Source organism: Canis lupus, chromosome 23 (genome assembly GCF_011100685.1).
Source record: "Canis lupus familiaris isolate Mischka breed German Shepherd chromosome 23, alternate assembly UU_Cfam_GSD_1.0, whole genome shotgun sequence".
NCBI lineage: Eukaryota > Metazoa > Chordata > Mammalia > Carnivora > Canidae > Canis > Canis lupus.
In genome coordinates this window covers 46,433,693-46,453,257 of record NC_049244.1, presented here as the reverse complement: position 1 = coordinate 46,453,257, position 19,565 = coordinate 46,433,693, and the positions used below count along the sequence as shown (strand labels likewise).

General features: G+C 39.6%; 2 protein-coding genes across 7 annotated transcripts in view; one reads left to right on the top strand and one right to left on the bottom strand.

Annotated features, from left to right (window-relative positions):
- MED12L (mediator complex subunit 12L) overlaps positions 1–19,565 on the bottom strand; it is a 319,956-nt gene that overhangs the window by 90,557 nt on the left and 209,834 nt on the right. The window lies entirely within an intron of this gene.
- P2RY13 (purinergic receptor P2Y13) lies at positions 6,902–9,694 on the top strand. The gene is given in 2 exon segments (XM_038571232.1): positions 6,902–6,946; positions 6,948–9,694. Coding segments are annotated over 2 exon segments (1,002 nt in total). The 5' UTR covers positions 6,902–6,910; the 3' UTR covers positions 7,914–9,694.

Below are 19,565 nucleotides of genomic sequence, written 5' to 3'. Positions count from 1 at the left end.
ATTCTACACAAGCCATACTATTTTTAATATGAACAAAATACATAACACACTTGGAAACTGACTTATCTCAATTATTTATGATCCTCAGAGGTGATTCTCAAATGTAAGGCATGGATACCAATATCAAAATATGATGAGAGAGGAAATAAAAAGGGTGAGTTGCAGTATAAGGAAGTTCACTGAACTTCAGCATTAATCAATTTTATCTAACTCCTCCAGAAGATCTGCTGAGATAAATGTCAGCGCAATGTTGAACTCACTTAACTTTCTGAATGATATCTATTGTCAAGTGGCTGCATTTACTTCCCTGGCTCTGCTACACGCAAGCACCGGATGTTAGTGGAGATGCACAAAGAGAAATGCATCCAAAAAGATCCGTATTCTACATTCTTGCCATGTGCACTCATGTAATGTACTCCAATATCTCATATATGAGCGTGCACATTCTGTAAGAACAGGAGAGTGGAGTTGGAAGAATACTAGAGATCAACTAACCTGATCTTCACTTGAAGTTGGAAGGTTCATTAAAGTATAGCTAACGGTGCACCCAGAGCTTCTGACTCAGTGGAGCTAGGTTGGGGCCCAAGAAAGTACATTTGTCACAACTTCCCTAGGCAATGCTGAGCCGCTACTCTGCACTTTGAAAATCGCTACCAAAAATGATTTAACATACACAGCGATGGACACACTCAAAACTCAGAAGAAAGAAGGAAGCAAAAATGTATGTTGGGCAGCCTGAGTGGCTCAGCGGTTTAGCGCCACCTTCAGATCCCAGAGGCCCAGGATCGAGTCCATCGGGCTCCCTGCATGGAGCCTGCTTCTCCCTCTGCCTTTTAATTTTTCATTTAAAAGAGGTTTAAGAATACATTTCCAATAAAAAGAACAAAAACAACAAAGTTATTAAAAGTTATTTTTATGACATTCTAATACCATTCTCTGCCTCTCTCTCTCTCTCTCTGTCTCTCATGAATAAATAAATAAATAAAATCTTGTAAAAAAATGTGTGTTCACAGCAAAGGCACCTACTCAAGTGGAGTACGTGGAAACAAAAGGACACTATAGTTTGAAATACTGTATTTGTCTGTGTGCAAGCATCAAAAAAAAATTATATAAAGGTAATAGTGAAACAGGGAACCCTTAATTTAATTATATACTCCCCCAAACCAAAAAGCATATGGGAAAAATGAAGGTCAGATCCACCCTCAGCAGTTCGGAGTCAGGGGGTAAAGAGTTGGTTAAAACGGACACAACAGTGCCATGACCACATGAACTGCTGGAAGACTGCAGAGTGGGCAAAGACTTTCCCAAATAATCTTTCCCTTTGGGTTAAACTAAATCCATGGAGAGGATGATTTCCACAAGAGAAAGAAAAAACCAGAAACACTAATGGTATTATAGTGTTTTTGTAAAATAACTGTAAAGTGTCTGGAATTGCCTGCTTTTATAAATAATATGAAAAATTTACATTAAGCCCTAAATCACAATTGGTTGGGAATTCCTTATTTAACGATGTGAGACAGCATACACTCCTGTATCAAACATCAACTTGAATCCATTCAAGACAGATTGAGACACCAGTATTTACACAGAGTACTCACGTTTCCAGGTTTAGGAAATTTAATATACACAATAAATCTCAGATTTCATAATAACTTAAAAGAAAGTGAAGCCAAATTTCATAGACTCAGGTCTACAATAGTCTTAGTAGCTAACAAGTCCTAAGTCTGCAGGTTAGTGGCAGTTTTTCAAAGTGGCTTTTTATAGAAACGGTCTAAAGCACGTGTGACAAACAATAGCCTACAAGCCAAACCTAGTCCACCCCGTTTTTTATAGCCTGCAACCTAAGAATGGTTTTCACATTTTCAAATATCAACAGGAAAAAACGTTAGAAGAAAATTTCATGCTGTATAAAAGTCATATGAAATTCAAGTTTCGGATCCATAGTAGGTTTATTAGAACACAGCCACGTCCACCCAGTTTTAATCCGTGGTTGGTTTCTTGCTACAACAACGGGGTTGAGTAGTTGTATTGTGATGAAGACTGTATGGCAGCAAAACCTAAATATTTACTAAGTGGCTCTTTAGAAAAGAAGATTGACTGACTAACCCTGGACTAGAACTCTGAAAACAAGGAGAAAATATACATAAAAAGAACCCTCTATTCATGCATCTAGTTGTTTCAGCAGCTTTGTACAGAAAACAACTACAGATTCCGGTGTCTGCACTAGGTGATCACTGCTGAATGCTAATACCCGAAGTCAGATTACACGGATACCAGTTGGAATTAAATATGTAGAAACACACAAGTCAGTAAATAAAGAGAAACAGCCTGATTTTAGTTTTTAATGGGAAAAGAACGTAAAAAAAATCAGTTTCCAGGAGAAATACAAATGGGCAATAAAAATATGAAAAATATATACTCTAATAAGCAAATACATTTACATTACATGGATTTTTTTCACCTGTAAGTTTAGAATTGCTTTAAAAGATTTTTTTAATAGATTTTATTTATTTGAGATAGAGAGAGAGCACAAGCAGTGGAGGGAGAGAGGGCAAGGGGCAGAGGGAGAGGGAGAAGCAGATGCTGATCAGGGAAGCCTGATGGGACCCCAGGATTCTGGGATCATGGATCATAACCTAAGGAGAAAGCAGACCCTTAACTGAACCACCCAGGTGTCCCTAAAAGATTTTTATGACAGTGTTGGAAGATTCCCACTCTGTGAGACTGTAAATTGGTACAAGTGTTCTGGAAAGCTACTTGAAAATACCATTCAACATTCTGATGCACAGCTTTGGTCCAGCAATACCACTTCTAGGAAATTTTCTGCAAATATGTTGAAACAACTACACAAAGATAGATGGATATATGTGTCCTATAGTACTGTTTTTAATGGAGAAAAATTCGGAAGAAAAAAAAATTGAAATGCCAGTCAGTAATGGCTTAACCAAACTATGATAACTTTATATAGCATAACTTTTAAAAATTATATAGCATAACTTTATATAGCATAACTTTCTTAAAAAATTAGCATATCTTCATGGACTAACATGAAAAGGAAACAAAAATCTGATATGGCAATAAATGTAAATATATATATATTTGCACACACTGGTATGCATATGCAAGAGGGGGATTAACTTTCTACTACACACATGCTTATATTCGAATTCTTCAAACTTGCTTTCCTTTTATAATAAAAAGATGAAACTAGATATTTATATGTTTCAGGCAATAGTATGAATTTATTGCCTCCTTCCAGTTATATGTAGAGATTTTCTAATACCGGTTCTATTTATAGATACTTCTACATTTAATGTTAAACAACAAAACTTATTTTATTTTTTTCCACTTTCAGTTAGTCCCGTGTGGAATTTTTATAACAATTTCAAAAAAAAAAAAAAACCAATTTCATATCATCTGAGAAAGTACCATCCTGTGTATGATCTGATGAGAAGTAAAAGGTTCTTTTTGTAGTTCCTACTATGACTTTCATTCCAAATGAAAACAAACACTTCCTCATATTGTTTAGATGGTACTGGTTAGCCACATCGACAGGAACCTTTAGACTGTTAACACTGATCCAAAGGAAAATCCCAAAAGAGACTACAAATGGAAAAATAATTTACTGGCATTTGGCAGGCTTCTAACATCCATGAGCATTCAGTGTATGTCCTTTCATTCTCTCTGGATCATACCACTTGGTACCAATTTATGTTTTCAATCACATACTTCGTCTTAAGGAAAGGAAGTTCCACAAATCCACTAAACTTTAAAGTTGATAGCTACTTCTCACTCATCAATCAGGAATACCCACCTCAAATACTCTAGAATCTACTAAACAATTCCAGGTCACCCTATTTGTGGTTTCTGACAGCTGGGAGCGTGAGGCACGCTCTGAGTACGGCCTCTGAACCAGACTGTGTGGGTTTAAAGTGGGCTTGGGGTGCACGATTTTGCCAAACTGCATAACTACTGTGCCTCAACTTTCTTATCTGTAAAATGGGATCGATCTCTGAGGATTTTTGTTAAGAAAGAAATAAGATCATATTATCACTTAGAGCAGTATCATCACTAGCTGTATTGACTTTATTGGTTTTAACTATATATAGGATTTATTGCTTCTCGGCCCCTTTTGGCTAAGATCAAGTGACTATACATGGGATTTAAAATTCAATTTATTCCCAACTGGCAAGCTCCTAATCCCTGGGATGTTTTATTTCATCATTTCATTTCCCCCACCTGTCTTTTGTGAGCTATCTCCAAAAGTACCCATGATATTCCACTTTTCTTTTAACTTCATTTAACAAGGGACATACTAATACCTACCATGAGACATGCATTAGTCTCTGCACGTGGTGAAGCTCCAGTCATTTCATTTCCTTAACAACCCAACAAAGCAGATACTGATACGTATTTTCATTGTAAGGCGGAGGCAACAGTGACATAGAAAACATAAAGAACTTGCACAAGGTCACAAGAAAAGTAAGAGCTGCAACAAGAAATGGAAGCCAGGCACTCTGGCTCCCGAGACAGTGCTCCTAACCGCTTGCTCTGCTAGGCAGGCTCTCAGGCATGCCAACGAAGGCAAGAGACTCTCCCTCCCACTACCCCCAAACACACGGAATCAGCATTGCTATGAACCAAAGGAAAGCCAATAATACATGTTAAGCATATGGACAAACAGGAACGTGTGGCCTGTTGGATATTCAGTATGCCCAAACATTTGGAAACTTGCTACATTTGAAAGAATACACTTCCATTAGTTTAGAAACGGGCACCGGTAAGTCAGTTCCTCTTTTGAAAGTTTCCCACACTTGGACATTTTGAAAGTTGACCAAAAAGTGATTTCCAGTTTTCACGTTATGAAATTATCTTGTACAGCATTTCCTTATTTGAACTGAAACTATTCCAAAACCTCTATCGAGATAATGGTTTTGGAGATTTCAGGAAATTCATACTTGATTATGTAGGTCAAATACTTCTCCTTGAAAGGTAAAAATAGTTTGGTATTTTTCCTCTACTGAAGCAAGCAAAAAGATGTTTGAATTCTGTTTCATCACATTGATGAAATCCAGCATCTGTAGTTCCAAGAAAGAATTTATTCTGAGTCAAATATATATTCCTTTTAAAAACTGTGCCATATCGGGTAGTTCCAGTAAAATTGTCAGGCATCCTACTGCCTCATGTTTGAAAACATCCAGTGGGACATGAAAGTTTTCTTCTCAAAGTCCCGAACCAAGCCATCCCAAGATCGTCCATCAACCTAACCCCACAGCCTGGTCAGACTCTGTGGTGAAACGTTCCATAAAAACTATGAAGTGAAACTCACCACGGAGAACTCCACATTCCCCTCACAAGGTCTCCTAATTTCCTCTTTGCCTTTACCTACCCGGGGAAAAGGACTCTATTCACGGGCAGCTGTCCTCACACAATGCGGCAACTACGCTCTCTCGAACTTGAAGAGTTTGAAAGGACACGTTTTTACAGGCTCGGGCCCAAAGCTGACTGATGGAATTCCTTGAGTCTTTGGCACTTTGCGTACAACATGAAATACAGAGAGGCTTCCAAAATGGTCTCTAACGAGGGAAATTATCTCATTTAAACCTGCAGTTCACTCACCACTGTGGCAAGGGGCGAGATGTGTTTTCGCACTCCATATATACCCAGCACTATTCTAGACACTCGTTCTATGTTCTCAATAATGCTATGATGTAATGTACTGACCTTAAATCCGTTACACAGATGAGGAAACTGAGGCAGAGAGCCATTAAATCACTTGTCTACTACCTAGCACCCAATAATTGTTGCATCTAGGATGCTAATCCCTCAAATCTGGGTCTAACAGCCCTTAACTCTTAGAAAATATGTCAGCCTATCTTCCTGAGATAGAGACCCCTAAAGACTAAGATGAATGGAAAAATAAAAAGATCATCCTTCTGAACGCAAATTCCCGGAAAAAGCAGGATACAACGGTGCAGATGGGAACTCTGATTTTAGAGTCCACTCTTACTCTCCTATGTGGTTGTAATTTGGGGGCTAATTTCTTTATTTTTCTGCCACCTATTATCATACACAAGAGGCACTCAAAAATTTCATTGACTGTGTATACAGAAAAGATAAACGGCCACAATGAGTTATCAGATGAGAAAATATAAAGATAACTGCTACTAAGCTAATTCATTCAAGTCACAGATTAACAGCACCTAAATTTGAAATAAAAGAGGCTTATTAGAAAATCTGCAAAGATTTGAATATGAAGATGTTCTAATTGATCACATTACACACGTGAAAATGAGGAAGGAAATTCAGTATAAGAAAGCAGAACAATACTTGCTTCACAGGCTCTCCGTGGACTAAACTAAAGGACTGCCTCAATCAGAAGACACTGAGCTCAGGATCCTCCCAAACAAAGGTGAATTTCAACTTTTATTACGAGTGGGCTTGCTTATCAAAGATAGACCATGTTCACGGGGGAGGGGAGGGGACCACGCTTTAAGGCAGATATTCTAGAAACCATAGATTATGAGCATGAGGAATGACACAGTGTGCAGCAACCTGACGTGAAGTATTACTTCTTAAATGGGTCTTATTTCACTGCCATGTTAAAAGTAGGACTTATAAAAGAGACAGAACCTGTTATTTGGGTTTCATAAGGGTGTAAAAATCATGGTACTGTTACAAGTACCAAAAATTTAGAAAGAAAAATTTAGGCTACAAACAACCTGTGCCTTTTCAGCTGGCTCACTGAATGTGATGAATGAATGTGGGGGGTTAACACACTACACACCTGAAGCCTGTTTTTAAAAGCAGCCCTTTGCGATCATGAACTACTTCTTGCTTGTGTGTGTGTGTGTGTGTGTGTGTGTGTGTGTGTGTGTGTGTGTGTTTGCAGCAGCTGACACTGGACACCATGAACACCACGGGGGTCAAGGGCGTCAACGGGTCAGGAGCGGTGCCCCAGGGACACGCGGATAGCACAGCTGGTGTTCCCGGCCGTCTACACGGTTGTGTTCTTCACCGGCATCCTGTTGAACACTCTGGCGCTGTGGGTGTTCCTGCACATCCCCAGCTCCTCCACCTTCATTGTCTACCTCAAAAACACCTTGGTGGCTGACCTGGTAATGACGCTCATGCTTCCATTTAAAATCCTCTCTGACTCCCACCTTGGACCCTGGCAACTCAGAGCCTTCGTGTGTCGTTTCTCGGCTGTCATCTTCTACGAGACCATGTACGTGGGCATCATACTGCTAGGCTTCATCGCCTTTGACAGATTCCTCAAGATCATCAGGCCTTTTGGGAAATTTTTTGTACAAAAACCGGTTTTTGCAAAAATGGCCTCGGCCCTTGTCTGGCTCCTTTTGTTCCTCATCTCTCTGCCAAACATCATCTTGAGCAACAAGGAAGCGACGCCCTCATCTGTGAAAAAGTGTGCCTCCTTGAAGGGTCCCCTGGGGCTGAAATGGCATGGAGTGGTGAACTATATATGCCAGTTCATTTTCTGGACTGTCTTCATTCTAATGTTTCTGTTTTACGTAGTGATTGCAAAAAAGGTATACGACTCTTATAGAAAGACCAGAAGTAAGGACCGCAAACACAACACAAAGCTGGAAGGTAAAGTATTTGTTGTCGTGGCTGTATTCTTTGTGTGTTTCGCTCCGTTTCATTTTGCCAGAGTTCCATATACTCACAGTCAAACCAACAGTAAGACTGAATGCAGGTTGCAAAACCTACTGTTTCTAGTCAAAGAAACAACTCTCTTTTTGGCAGCAACTAACATTTGCATGGACCCCTTAATATACATATTCTTATGTAAAAAATTCACAGAAAGGCTACCGTGTCTGAGAGGGAGAATAACCACAGCATCATCCCAAGAAAATCATACTATTCAGACAGACAATATGACTCTAAGTTGATGAGAATTTTAGCATGGGTACCTTCTATGGAAGGGTTAAGACTTCAAAAGATAATTAAGCTTGGAAATCAAGTTTAAACAATGAGAGAAAAATGGATGGGACAAATGCTTTCTTCCATTTTATTCCCCTGGTTTATAGAAAGGATTATATGATAAATTTGAATTCCCTGATTTGAATAAATCAGTCACATAGACTGATTGATTTACGAGCAGAATGAAGCATTAGTCAGAGAATCCAGCTGAATGCAAGTGGCCACAAGAGGGCATCTTTTAGAGAACATTCACTTAAGATTTCGCAAGACATTATAGATAAATGTGAATTACTAGGACCCTCCCTTGCAAAACACCCTCTTCCCATTCTTTCACATACATAATTCAAACAACACTACCGCTTTCGTGTCCGGCAACAGTTAATACTTGCTGTTTAAAAGCAAAACAAAAAATCTCAAAAATCCATTGATATGAAAGCTGAGGCTCATGGCTGAAAGGGATGGAGATATGAAGCATCTGAGGAGTTGAAATAGGCCATAAACCCTGAGAAAGCCTGGATGAAGGAGTTTCTCCCTGTACAGAGCCTCTTCCAGACTCAAGACCACTGAAATGACTTCAGTACTCCATACGAGGCATGAGACCATTATTAAGCCACGTAAGATGTCACACTGTAGTCCTTTGCAAAGGTCTTAAGTGTGTACAATTTAAAGGCAAGAACCCAGAACTGATCTTTGGAATTCTCCCTCTACCCGGCAAATACTCTAATGGTGGTTGAACGTGCCACCTCCTCAGCAAGGCCTTCCGAGAACACAACCTCTGTTCTCTCTGAAAATAACTACTTCTCCCACTGTTTGGGTGTGTGCTGGGGCCCTCGTGGCAGACGTCCCTTCGCTAGTCTGCAATCTTCCTGACCCCATTCCCAAAAGATGGTGAGGATTCTTTAAGAAAGAGAACATTTTTTAAGGATGGAAAACAGGTCATGTTTTCTTGGTACCTCCCACATTACTCCCTGCAGACCATCAATTGCAAATGTTTGAAATAGAATATGTCATTGTTGTGTCATTCTTGGAACATTTAGAGAGGGAACTGCTGACACAAGATCAATAGCATCCATCCTAGGGAAATTCTGCAAAGGACTGGTAACCTGTGCGTACTTACCTCCCTCCACATTTCTTCCTGAATCCCTCTGTGCTTAAAAAACAAACAAAAAAAAAACACACACACAACTAAAATGTGGCTCTCTAGGATTGTGGACACAGATTTAGATCTTCTAGAGAAAATGTAGAAAGTAATAGTCATGATCGGTAAATGTGCCTCTGGCTGCAACATGATCACTATAAGGTGAAACCCAGGCTTCTTACGTTCTCAAAGGCCCTGAAGGCCCTGGAACTTGCCCACCTTTTTGACCTTGTCTCCTAACTGCTCTTCCATTCCTGGAACGTTCCACTCTTAAGTACATTTGTAACTGTCAGAACATGCCTTGCTCCTTTGTGCTCCGGTGCCACTCACTGCACACATTAATTTCCTCCTGACCCACGAGCAAAACTCTTACCCATCCATGAAACCCTAAGGTGCCATCACTTGGTCTATGAAATCTCAACTGGCCGATCTCCCACCACCATGTCAAGCCCCATCACCCCCTCATCAGTCTGTCGCCACCCCTCAATTATTGTATTTACATTGCTTTGTAATTACTTGCCCACACATGTATCTACACTTTTGATAATTTATGTATATTTTTGAGAGCAGAGATTGTCTCGTTGTGCAATCAATAAATATTTGGTAAAATAATCCAGACTGGTTTTATTTTTACATACTAGAAAAGCAAAGGGGAAGCCAATTCTCACTGATATTTTTATTTTCAACAGATGAGATAAATTTACGAAAAACTCAAGCTCTTTTTGGCTGACTTCCTATAATATGTACCCAGGAGGCTGGGAAGTGGGGGTATTCTTGGGTTTGCTACTAAATGAACATGAAGAAAGCAGGATTAGTAAACAGTACATGTACAGCTTTGGGGCTAATGTCTATCAACATTTCAGTTTTAAAGCCATAGATACAAAATGCTCTAGCTGTGTGCTGTTGGTTTTAGTTAATTAAGTAAAATTTGTAACTGCAGCATATTATACTGTCCAAAACTCTTCTAGAAAACACTCAATGGGGATCCCTGGGTGGTACAGCGGTTTAGCGCCTGCCTTTGGCCCAGGGCGCGATCCTGGAGACCCGGGATCGAATCCCACGTCGGGCTCCCGGTGCATGGAGCCTGCTTCTCCCTCTGCCTGTGTCTCTGCCTCTCTCTCTCTCTCTCCCTCTCTCTCTGTGTGACTATCATAAATAAATAAAAATTAAAAAAAAAAAACACTCAACGTCTGATTTTTGTTTTCTGAAGGAATGAAATCATGGTAACCATTAGAGATGTCACTAAATCCACATCGCCTTTAAATACGGCAATGTAGACTCTAATACTGTACTGTAAGTAACTACATCTTGATAATACAATTTTTTTTAAAAATTTTATTTATTTATTCATGAGACACAGAGATCACGCCCTGGGCCGAAGGCAGATGCTCAACCACTGAGCCACCCAGGGGTCCCAATAATACAATTTTTTTAAAAAAAGATCCTTCAAGGGGCACCTGGGTGGCTTAGTCAGTAAGTATCTGCCTTCAGCTCTCAGGTCATAATCTCAGGGTCCTGGAATCAAGCCCCATGTCGGGCTCCCTCCTTAGCGAGGAGTCTGCTTCTCCTTCTCCTTCTGCCCCTCCCCCTGCGAGTACCCTTTCTTACTCCAATAAATAAAATCTGTAAAAACAAACAAACAAAAAAGATCTTTCAAGATAAAATTTCAAAAATTATGCCCTCCCTAAATACAAACATTTAATTCTATTATAGTAACATTATAGTCAAAGGCCCAGTACGTGATGTGCAGAGTGAAATAATCTATGAAGAATTTAGAGAGTGGGCATATTAGAGAACCTTAAAATCACATTTACAGAGTGCAGCGCAGCTATTTGAAAAGAATTTCCCAAATTCTTTTCCCAAATTCAAATAGCAATCACCAATCCTAAATCCTACAAGACTTCTAGAATGAGATACTAGAGCATCGCCATTAATGATAGAAACAAGAGAGCAAAAGGGGGGGTGGAGTTAGCTTTAATATAATCTGTGTGAGCTCACAACACAAATAAGGGTTTTTGTAAAAAGTTAAATATAACTATTTTTACTGGATGTAAGCAATACAACTATAGAACACGTGTTAAATCAGTAGTCATCAAACTGTAGCAGGTATCAGGATAAGCCAGAGGGATTCTTATGACACGGCTACGACACAGATTGCTAGGCCCACTCCCAGAGTTTCTGATTCAGGAGGTCCGGGGTGAGGCCTGAGAACAGGTTGCCAGAGGATACTGATGCTATGGTTCTGGACCACACATTAAGAACTACTGTAATAAATGTTCCCTGAGGTTCGTATGGACTTAAAGATTGGTTCCCAGGACAGCTTTCTTGGACATGAATGCACAGGAGTGGAATCTATCAACAGGAGACAGACAAAATTGTTACTCAGGGAACAGGGCAGATGTAAGGTGACAGACAATGGTGAGGACGTGGCTACCTGGAAAGTTCATGCCCAACTTACAGGGTTTCTACTACTCTGTGCCAACTGTTTGCACAGGGGGGATTAAGGGCCCAAGGTTGCTGGCTAGTAGCAACAGCAGAAGTGGATGACGTCCAAAGCAGCACGCAGTACTTACTAGTCACTAAATATTAGGCAAGTGTACCAAGAGCTTTCAATAGATTGTTCCACTTAATCCCAGGAAGCCAATGAAGTGCTATTGTGATCTCCATCTTAGAGATAAAGATGTTGAGAAACGGAGAACTTAAGCAACTTGCATGGAGATCACACAGCATATACACAGCAGGTCTAGGGCTGTAACTCAGACTAGCTTCTGAGCCCATATTCCTCACCACTATTATTTACAACCTCAGATATTCTAATGTTCTCAAGGGAAATCATAAATCCAGTCTCCTTTATTTCCTGCTCTTTTCAAAACTTCCGTAGCCACCTCCACACTCCCTAACTCCACAAAAACAAAACATGCATGTGTGGGCCTTAACTAGCCCAGGTGCTGCCAGGTAATTAGCTCTGACTAAAAAGTGAATGAGAACCTTCCAGGACCTCAGAGAGGCAGCAGGCAGTCATTACTGGACGCTTGCTATGTGCCAGGTGCCATGCTGTGTGCTCTACAAGGACTATCACCTTTCTATTTCTCACTTCAACCTTATGAGAATAGATACCACAGAGCTTCCTGTTGAGGGCAACGTAAAAAGAAAACTGAGACACAAGCAGAAAGATACCTTTGCCATGGTGTGCAGGACGTGCCAGCAAGCTGGGAAGGGCTGGGGCTAAAACCCAGGCAGGTGGCCTCAGGCCCAATGCCTCAATGGCTCTGCTACACCATCAGGACGATTTCCTCAAGGGTTGACATCATACCCGGTGGTGAAGATAGCAAGGAAGTGGCTCCTGAAGAGGAAGGGAGAGGTCTCAACACAAACGAGTCTGCAATCTCAGGGGTTTGAATAGTTAGACCCCAAGAGTCGCTAAGAGTCCCTGCAGCACTCGAGATTTTGTGAGAGAAGACGATCCCAATGAGTGGGCTCCCAGGTTCCCTGGGGGAGTCAGGCCTTCGGTGCAGGGCCCTCCGCCTCCCCAGAAGCGCACAATGGTGAGGCACGCATCCCACAACGAATCCAATTGTGGAAACAGTATGCGAGACATAACGAACTCACCATAAAAAACTGAGAGGAAAAGGTAGCTAACTCCAAATGGAGAAAATGAGGATGGGCGTGCAGGCGAGGACAACGGGAGCTGGACCTGGAAGAAGGCCACAGTATGCAAAAGGAGACGCTGCCAGGCCATAAGCAGTTTGGAGAAAGGTTCGGCTAGGAGTGGGGACAGAGCTAACTAAGGCTGGAGCACAAGGGGCCACAGGGGCCAGAGGCTGGGGCGCGTGAATGGAGAAGATGAGCCTGGGAATGGAGGATGGGACCCTACAGCAGAACTCTTGGATGCTGTGTGGACTGTATAGGCTTCTCCATGAGCCATGGAAGGTTTCTGAAATGAAGAATTACATGGTCTTGGCTTGTACTTTAGGAAAATCAATTTGTCAGTAATATGATGATTATGATTATGGATGGAAGAAAGAGTCACTGAGGATAGGAGATTAATTAGAGAAGTTCTCTATATAGGCAGGCAAGAGCCAAGGGCCAAAAAAACTAACATGGACTTTATAGACATATTCAGAGAAAGAGGTTTTGAGTCCAAGAGCCCCGGAGACAAGGGGATGATTTGTAAAATTATGTTGTATGTAATTAATATGCAAAATGTATTTTCAGAGGGGTCCATAATCCCCATCCTACCCCCTTCCAAAGGAGATTTATTGCTCTGAAGATTGTTTGACTAAGTGGTGTGCTGGATCATAAAGGAAGGCCAAGAAGCAAATTCTGGGTATGATGAATTTAAAGTCTCAGAGATTTGGGTCAATAAATCTAGCCAGTGGAGACAAAATATGCATCAAAGGCTCTGAAGACAGGGCTAGATTAGATGGCTAAGGGATAATCTTTTCTGAGACAAGAGAAGAAGGAATGAGCTGAGCACCACAGAGGCCATGTCACCTGTGTCATGGACAGGACAGATTAGAAGAGATGGCTGGAAAGGGGAGCTTAAGGGCGTACGGTAGGGGCTGAATTAAAAGGAGCAACAGGAGACTTGGTATACCAGGAACTAAAGAGGAAGTAATAGTCAACAAAATTCAACACTGTAGAAAGGTCAAATGTGTTGAATCTACAAGTATGAATTTGGTGGTAACACTGAGGAGAAGGTGGGGATAGAACCCAATTTGTAATGGGAAGTGAGAGGCTGTGAGCAAGTCTCCCCTTTCAATACAGGACAAGTCAGTTTACAAGAGTCCGAAGGAGAAAAAAACAACAGCTGTTAATTTTACCTCAGCTTTATCCAAGGGATTCTAAGAACAGAAGATAGAGCAGCCCCTTCCTATACCTTGCAGAGTGAATACGCTCCATGTGAAACAGCAAACAGAGCATAAGTGCAAACACATGGTGAGAATAACCACAAGACCAAGAAAATCCAGCTTAAGCCAGAAAATGGGTAGGCCAACATTTCAGACGTTAACACTGCCTGGGTTTCTGATACCTAGCCCACCCCCACCCCCATTCCGGGATACTACCCCCATTCCAGTATAAAGTATTTGTAGGGAAAAGGTAGAGGGTAGGGAAGGGAGTGGAGAACAGAGAGAAAGTCATAAAAGAAAAAAAAAAAAAAAAAGAATACAGAAGAGAAAGGAAATTGAATTTTAAGACTTAGAGAAACCAGGTAAACTAGTTTGGTTTTGGGGTTTTTTTTTTGTTTTGTTTTTTTAAAGGAGTGTGTAAGCAAATAGTGAGGAGGAGAAAGGAGAGAGGGAAAGAATCCTGAGGCAGACTCTCTCCTGGGTGTGGAGACTGATGGCAGGGGGTGGGGTATGCTCCACACGGGGCTCAATCCCAGGACCCTGAGATTATGACGTGCATGGAAACTAAGAGCCAGACACTCAATCAACTTAAAAAAAAAAAAAAGTCCATACCTCACTCAGCATGTGAATTTTTGCCAATTCTGTAATAAAACTTAAATTAACAAATGTTAGCATCTCGAGTAATTAAAATGTCTACCTTTGTTTTAAAAGGTCAGCTTGAACATGAGATGCTTGAATGTGACTGTACTCAGGGTACCCACCTTGACTTGAGCAATGCTACCTAATGCGAATCTGAATATTTCTATAGTATTTTTAAGAATACTGGATTTGGGCATTAAATTTATATCATATAGACATACTATATCACGCAACACATTTTTGGCCTTTTTTACTCTATTTAACTCTGTAACTGAAATTTCCTGCCATCAAAAATGCCTTAACTACAAGTAAATGTAGCATTAACCTGAAGGCAGTCAGCCTGCTGATACCAACTCTCTTCTCCCCCTACATATCCTGCACTCAGCTCTTACACGTTCCCACCATGTCAGACAGATTAGAATAAGCTAGTTAGTCTAATTTCCTCCTTTTCAGAAAGGAGAACTGTCAAGAAAGAACATAAAAGTAATTCAAGTAATCATGCGTTCATCATGGAAGGAAAACTAGAAGCTTTCTAAAGGCAACTAAAACATCATGGCCTTGCTCTGACTTCTAAGCTGAGGGATGTTTCCAATTCCTAATCATTACAAATTTACATTCAGACACCTCATTCATTCACTTATTCACTCAGACTTTGGGAGAAAGGGCGCAAAAGAGAGACAGAGAGAGAAGCTACTGTTCTCTAAGTACCAACCAGTTCTAAACACTGCAGGAACTTTCTGGTATATTATTTTAACCTTTACAATATTAAAAGGTAGCCATCCCCAAGCGTATTTTCCAGAAGAAGAAACAGATTCAGCTCTATTAATGATTTTTCCAAAGATGGGGGTGGGGGGAGAGAGCTGTGAATTGGAGGAGCGGAAATCCATCCATGTTGGAGTCTCTATGACCCCACAGTTACCAGGCTCTTGTCATGGCCTGACACTGCCTCAGGCAAAATTCCCAAAGTGAGGACACGGATTAAGTAGCACAGCACAAGGGAGAGTATCAATCTGAGGTCAAGAGTCATATGCAGGCATATCTCCAGACTCAATCTCCAAACCATCCCTTCCCTCTAATCAACCATTACACATGAAGTTCTCATACCAGAAAAAGGTTTAGTGCTTTATTTAAAGCAGACCAAATAGATACAAATCATTTCAAATGACAGATTAAACACAGTAATTCAAGCATAGGGACCTAAAGATACCAATCTCAGCAAGGGAACATTAAAGGGTTTGTAATAATTACACTCGGCACAAATTCTCAAGCTACTGGATGTGAGCCACAATTTGAGTGACTTTGGTGTACTGAAGACAGGACAGTAAGATCTGATGAAGATTTTACTACAATCCTTGTTGCGTGCTCTGGCTCCATGCAAAAGACATGGGCATTCAAGACAGATCACCTTGAGCTATCAGATTTCTACTTGTCTTTGTTTTATAGTGAGTTTGGATATTAAAAGGACTAGCAGGCCCTTTATAAGGCCCTTTATAGCAGGCCCTTCCTTGCATAATCATATGCAAGGAAAAAGAACTAGAAGGCAAGACAAGCCTCAGTAAGGTATCCGTCAAAGTCTCACTAAAAAGCTAGGCATAGGGTAAAGGATTCTTTCTAGGACTTAGGAAGACTTATCAATAACGATACATACTTTTTATTCCAAGATCTTAGAAACACATTCTGTCCTTGAGTCTTTCTGTATCTTTAAGACTATATTTTGAAAAATCAACAAGCTTACTGGAATTCTCATCTAAAATTCTACAACCAGGGCAGCCCAGGTGGCTCAGCGGTTTAACACCACGTTCAGCCCAGGGTGTGATCCTGGATACCCAGGATCCAGTCCCACATCGGGCTCCCTGCGAGGAGACCTCTGCCTGTGTCTCTGTCTCTGTCTCTCTCTCCGTGTCTCTCATGAATAAATAAATAAAATCTTCAAAAAAATGAAATAAAATTCTATAATCAAAACAGAATCCTCCTTTCATAGAACAGTGAAAACCAAGAAAAGTTGAGTAAGTCATCTAGCATCCCAAAAAAAAGGAGTCTGAATCTACTGACTTTGTGAATCATGATCCATGAATCAGATCTATGGCCAAAACAAGATTATAGATATCCCTATTTGACTTCAAAATCCCAAACTCTAATATAGACTTCAGGCTAATATGTCCAAAGTGCTTAGAAAACATGTAGAGGCACCCCCTACTACATATCCTACACAATAGATCCTAGCAAATACAGAGTAAATCCATTTTCAAAAGCCCAGGGGACTTTTTTAAAAAGTAAGAAAGGAAAGAGATTGTTCTAAAGAAAAAGAGTCTACAAAGACAGTAAAACCAAATGCAGTGTGTGACCAGTGACTGAATGCTACATCAAAAAAATTAAAAGAGTATTATTGGGAAATGGCAAAATTTTAAGACTGACAATATTTAAAAATATTATTGCAAAATAAATAAATAAAAAAATAATAAAAAGATTATTCCTTCAACAATTAATCTTGACTGATAACAGTATTGTGACTAGGTCAGAGAATATCTTTGTTTTTAGGAAATACATGCTGAAGCAGTTAAGGGCAAGGCATTTCTCACAATGACTACAACTTCAAACAGGTCCCCCCAAAATACTGGGAGGGGACGGTTAGGGGAGGGATATGTGAAAAATGTTAACAGTGTGTAAATTCAGATGAAATTTAGTTGCACTGTTATTTCAATTTGCCTACAGATTTTGCATCTTTAAAAATAATATTAGAAGAAAAAATCATTTCTAGTAAAAAATGAAAAAAAAATTTTCAACATTGTAGTGGTCAAGAAATACAAACTCATATCCCAGGACATTGTTTTGTATTCAAAATAAATTTGGGGTTTGTAATGGCTAAAACAATGTTATTAAAAGAGCTTCCCTGCATTTAATAGGATCTTCCAATGAAGCAGCAAGATAATTATTGTTATAAAGTCTCCTGTGGCTTTTATGAAATGGGAGACTTGCTATAAAAATCAGCAGAAAAAAAAAATTATGCAGGTTAACCTTTCAGTGATTTGAACAATAATAAAGTTACGGCCTGTTTTTCAGCTGCTCTTTTCATCAAAGCATTACACTTTTTTCGTGACTAAACGTGTACTACTTCCCTTTCAGAATGTTAAGTAAGACCGGCTGGAACAAGTCCCAACTTGAGATTGGCATGATATGCTTGAAGACAAATGCATGAAGGCTGCCTCATGCTAACTTTTTCATTACTAGACTTAATTTACACCACCAGCCAAAGCTTTGAAATACGACAATTTGACTATTATGCTCCTAAAGAAGGGGAAAAAAAAAAAAAAAAAAACTATTCCAATCCCAGCCCACCTCCAGGAGGAGAGACACCTATTGCCACCCATGGACAAGGGGACAGAAAAGCTCCTTTCCTCCTAACATCTTGATTAAAAAAAAAAAAAAATACACTGTCAAGGTGCATCACTGTACAGGAAAAACTTGAGGTCCTTACATAGGACAGGGATTTTCCTTGACATAAGAAATTAATATTGTTAGTTGGCTCTAACAGGACAAAGTCAATGCAGGTAAAATAAATAAATTAATTAATTAATTAATAGATAAATAGATAAATAAATAATACGATAATTTTTTAAAGAGCATTAAAATTTAAGGTACCTAACAGAACTGCCTTTATTCCATTAACAGAAACTTGTGAAGTATCTGTCCAAATAAGGTCTCTTATATGATTTCACACACGTGATTCGAAATTTGGGATAATCCTCAGAAGGTGCAGGGAAGGCCTTTGTCCAGCACACTTTTAAGGAGCCCACGAGGGATGTTCTCTCTTGGAATTGACACTTTTAAGATTTGGCAGTTGGTTATTTTGACAGGTTGATTTCACGTCCTTTATTACTTACGGATCCCAGTGACAAATGGCAGTGCGCTCAACCCAAAAGGACAGGTCTCAAACTAAGGTCTGCAGCGCATAACCTTCCTCCTCAGGACGCAATAAACTGGTTTCAAGTGTTAAAAGCAAAATCCATGGAGAGGTGTAAAATGGCTCAAGTGCAGATTCAAATCTAAATGAAGAATTGTTTGTAAATCTGGCAAATTCTTATAAGACTGAGCCACTATTAAGTTGCCTAATTTTTGCCCAGGGACTTTCTCTCATGCTGTCTACTTATCAATAACTTAATACCCCCTAAACAGAAGGGAATGGAGAACCATAAAAATTGTAGTTCTGTTTTTGTTTATGAATAAGCAATAGAAGCATAATGCTGATATTCAACTATTAGTATTTAAACACCTATTTGTTTTTCTGTATTAACACAGAAAGAAAACCAATTAGTGTGTGTATGTGTGTCTGTATGTGAGTAATTTCTTTAAGGCATTAGCAAACACTAAGTAACTCCTATTATTGATTTATTAACTTCAAAAAAAAGTTTTTCATTTTTTAAAGATTTTATTTTTTTATTCATGACAGACACACAGAGAGAGACAGTGACACAGGCAGAGGACCCTGGGATCACGACTTGAGCCAAAGGCAGACACTCAACCATCAAGTATCCCTCAAAAAAGATTCTACATTTATTATTTTCATTTATCTTCACCCATGATAGTAACAGGTTTTGATTCCATTTGGTGAAATTTTATTTATTTACTTATTTGCTTGAATGCTGCAAAATCTTGCAAACATTTGGAGATTTTTATCTGCAAGATCTAAAATTAATTACAAATATGAAAAAAAGATCTGATGGTGTAAACTTATTATGGGAAGTTTTTTTTAAAGAATAAAAGTTTTTTGTCTTTAAACATGGAATTCAAGGGATTAGCTCCCCAAAATAAATGTATTTAAAATATCTTGAATACTGACATTTGTGTCTATGTAAAAATAGGTCTACAGATCTCCGCACATCCTTGAATAAGACAACAGGTTTCCAATGTTATTAATTCGTAGTATAAGCACATTTCAATTTTAATTTTTAAACAGAATAGGATTATCTTAAAGGATTTATCTTTCTTAAAATATC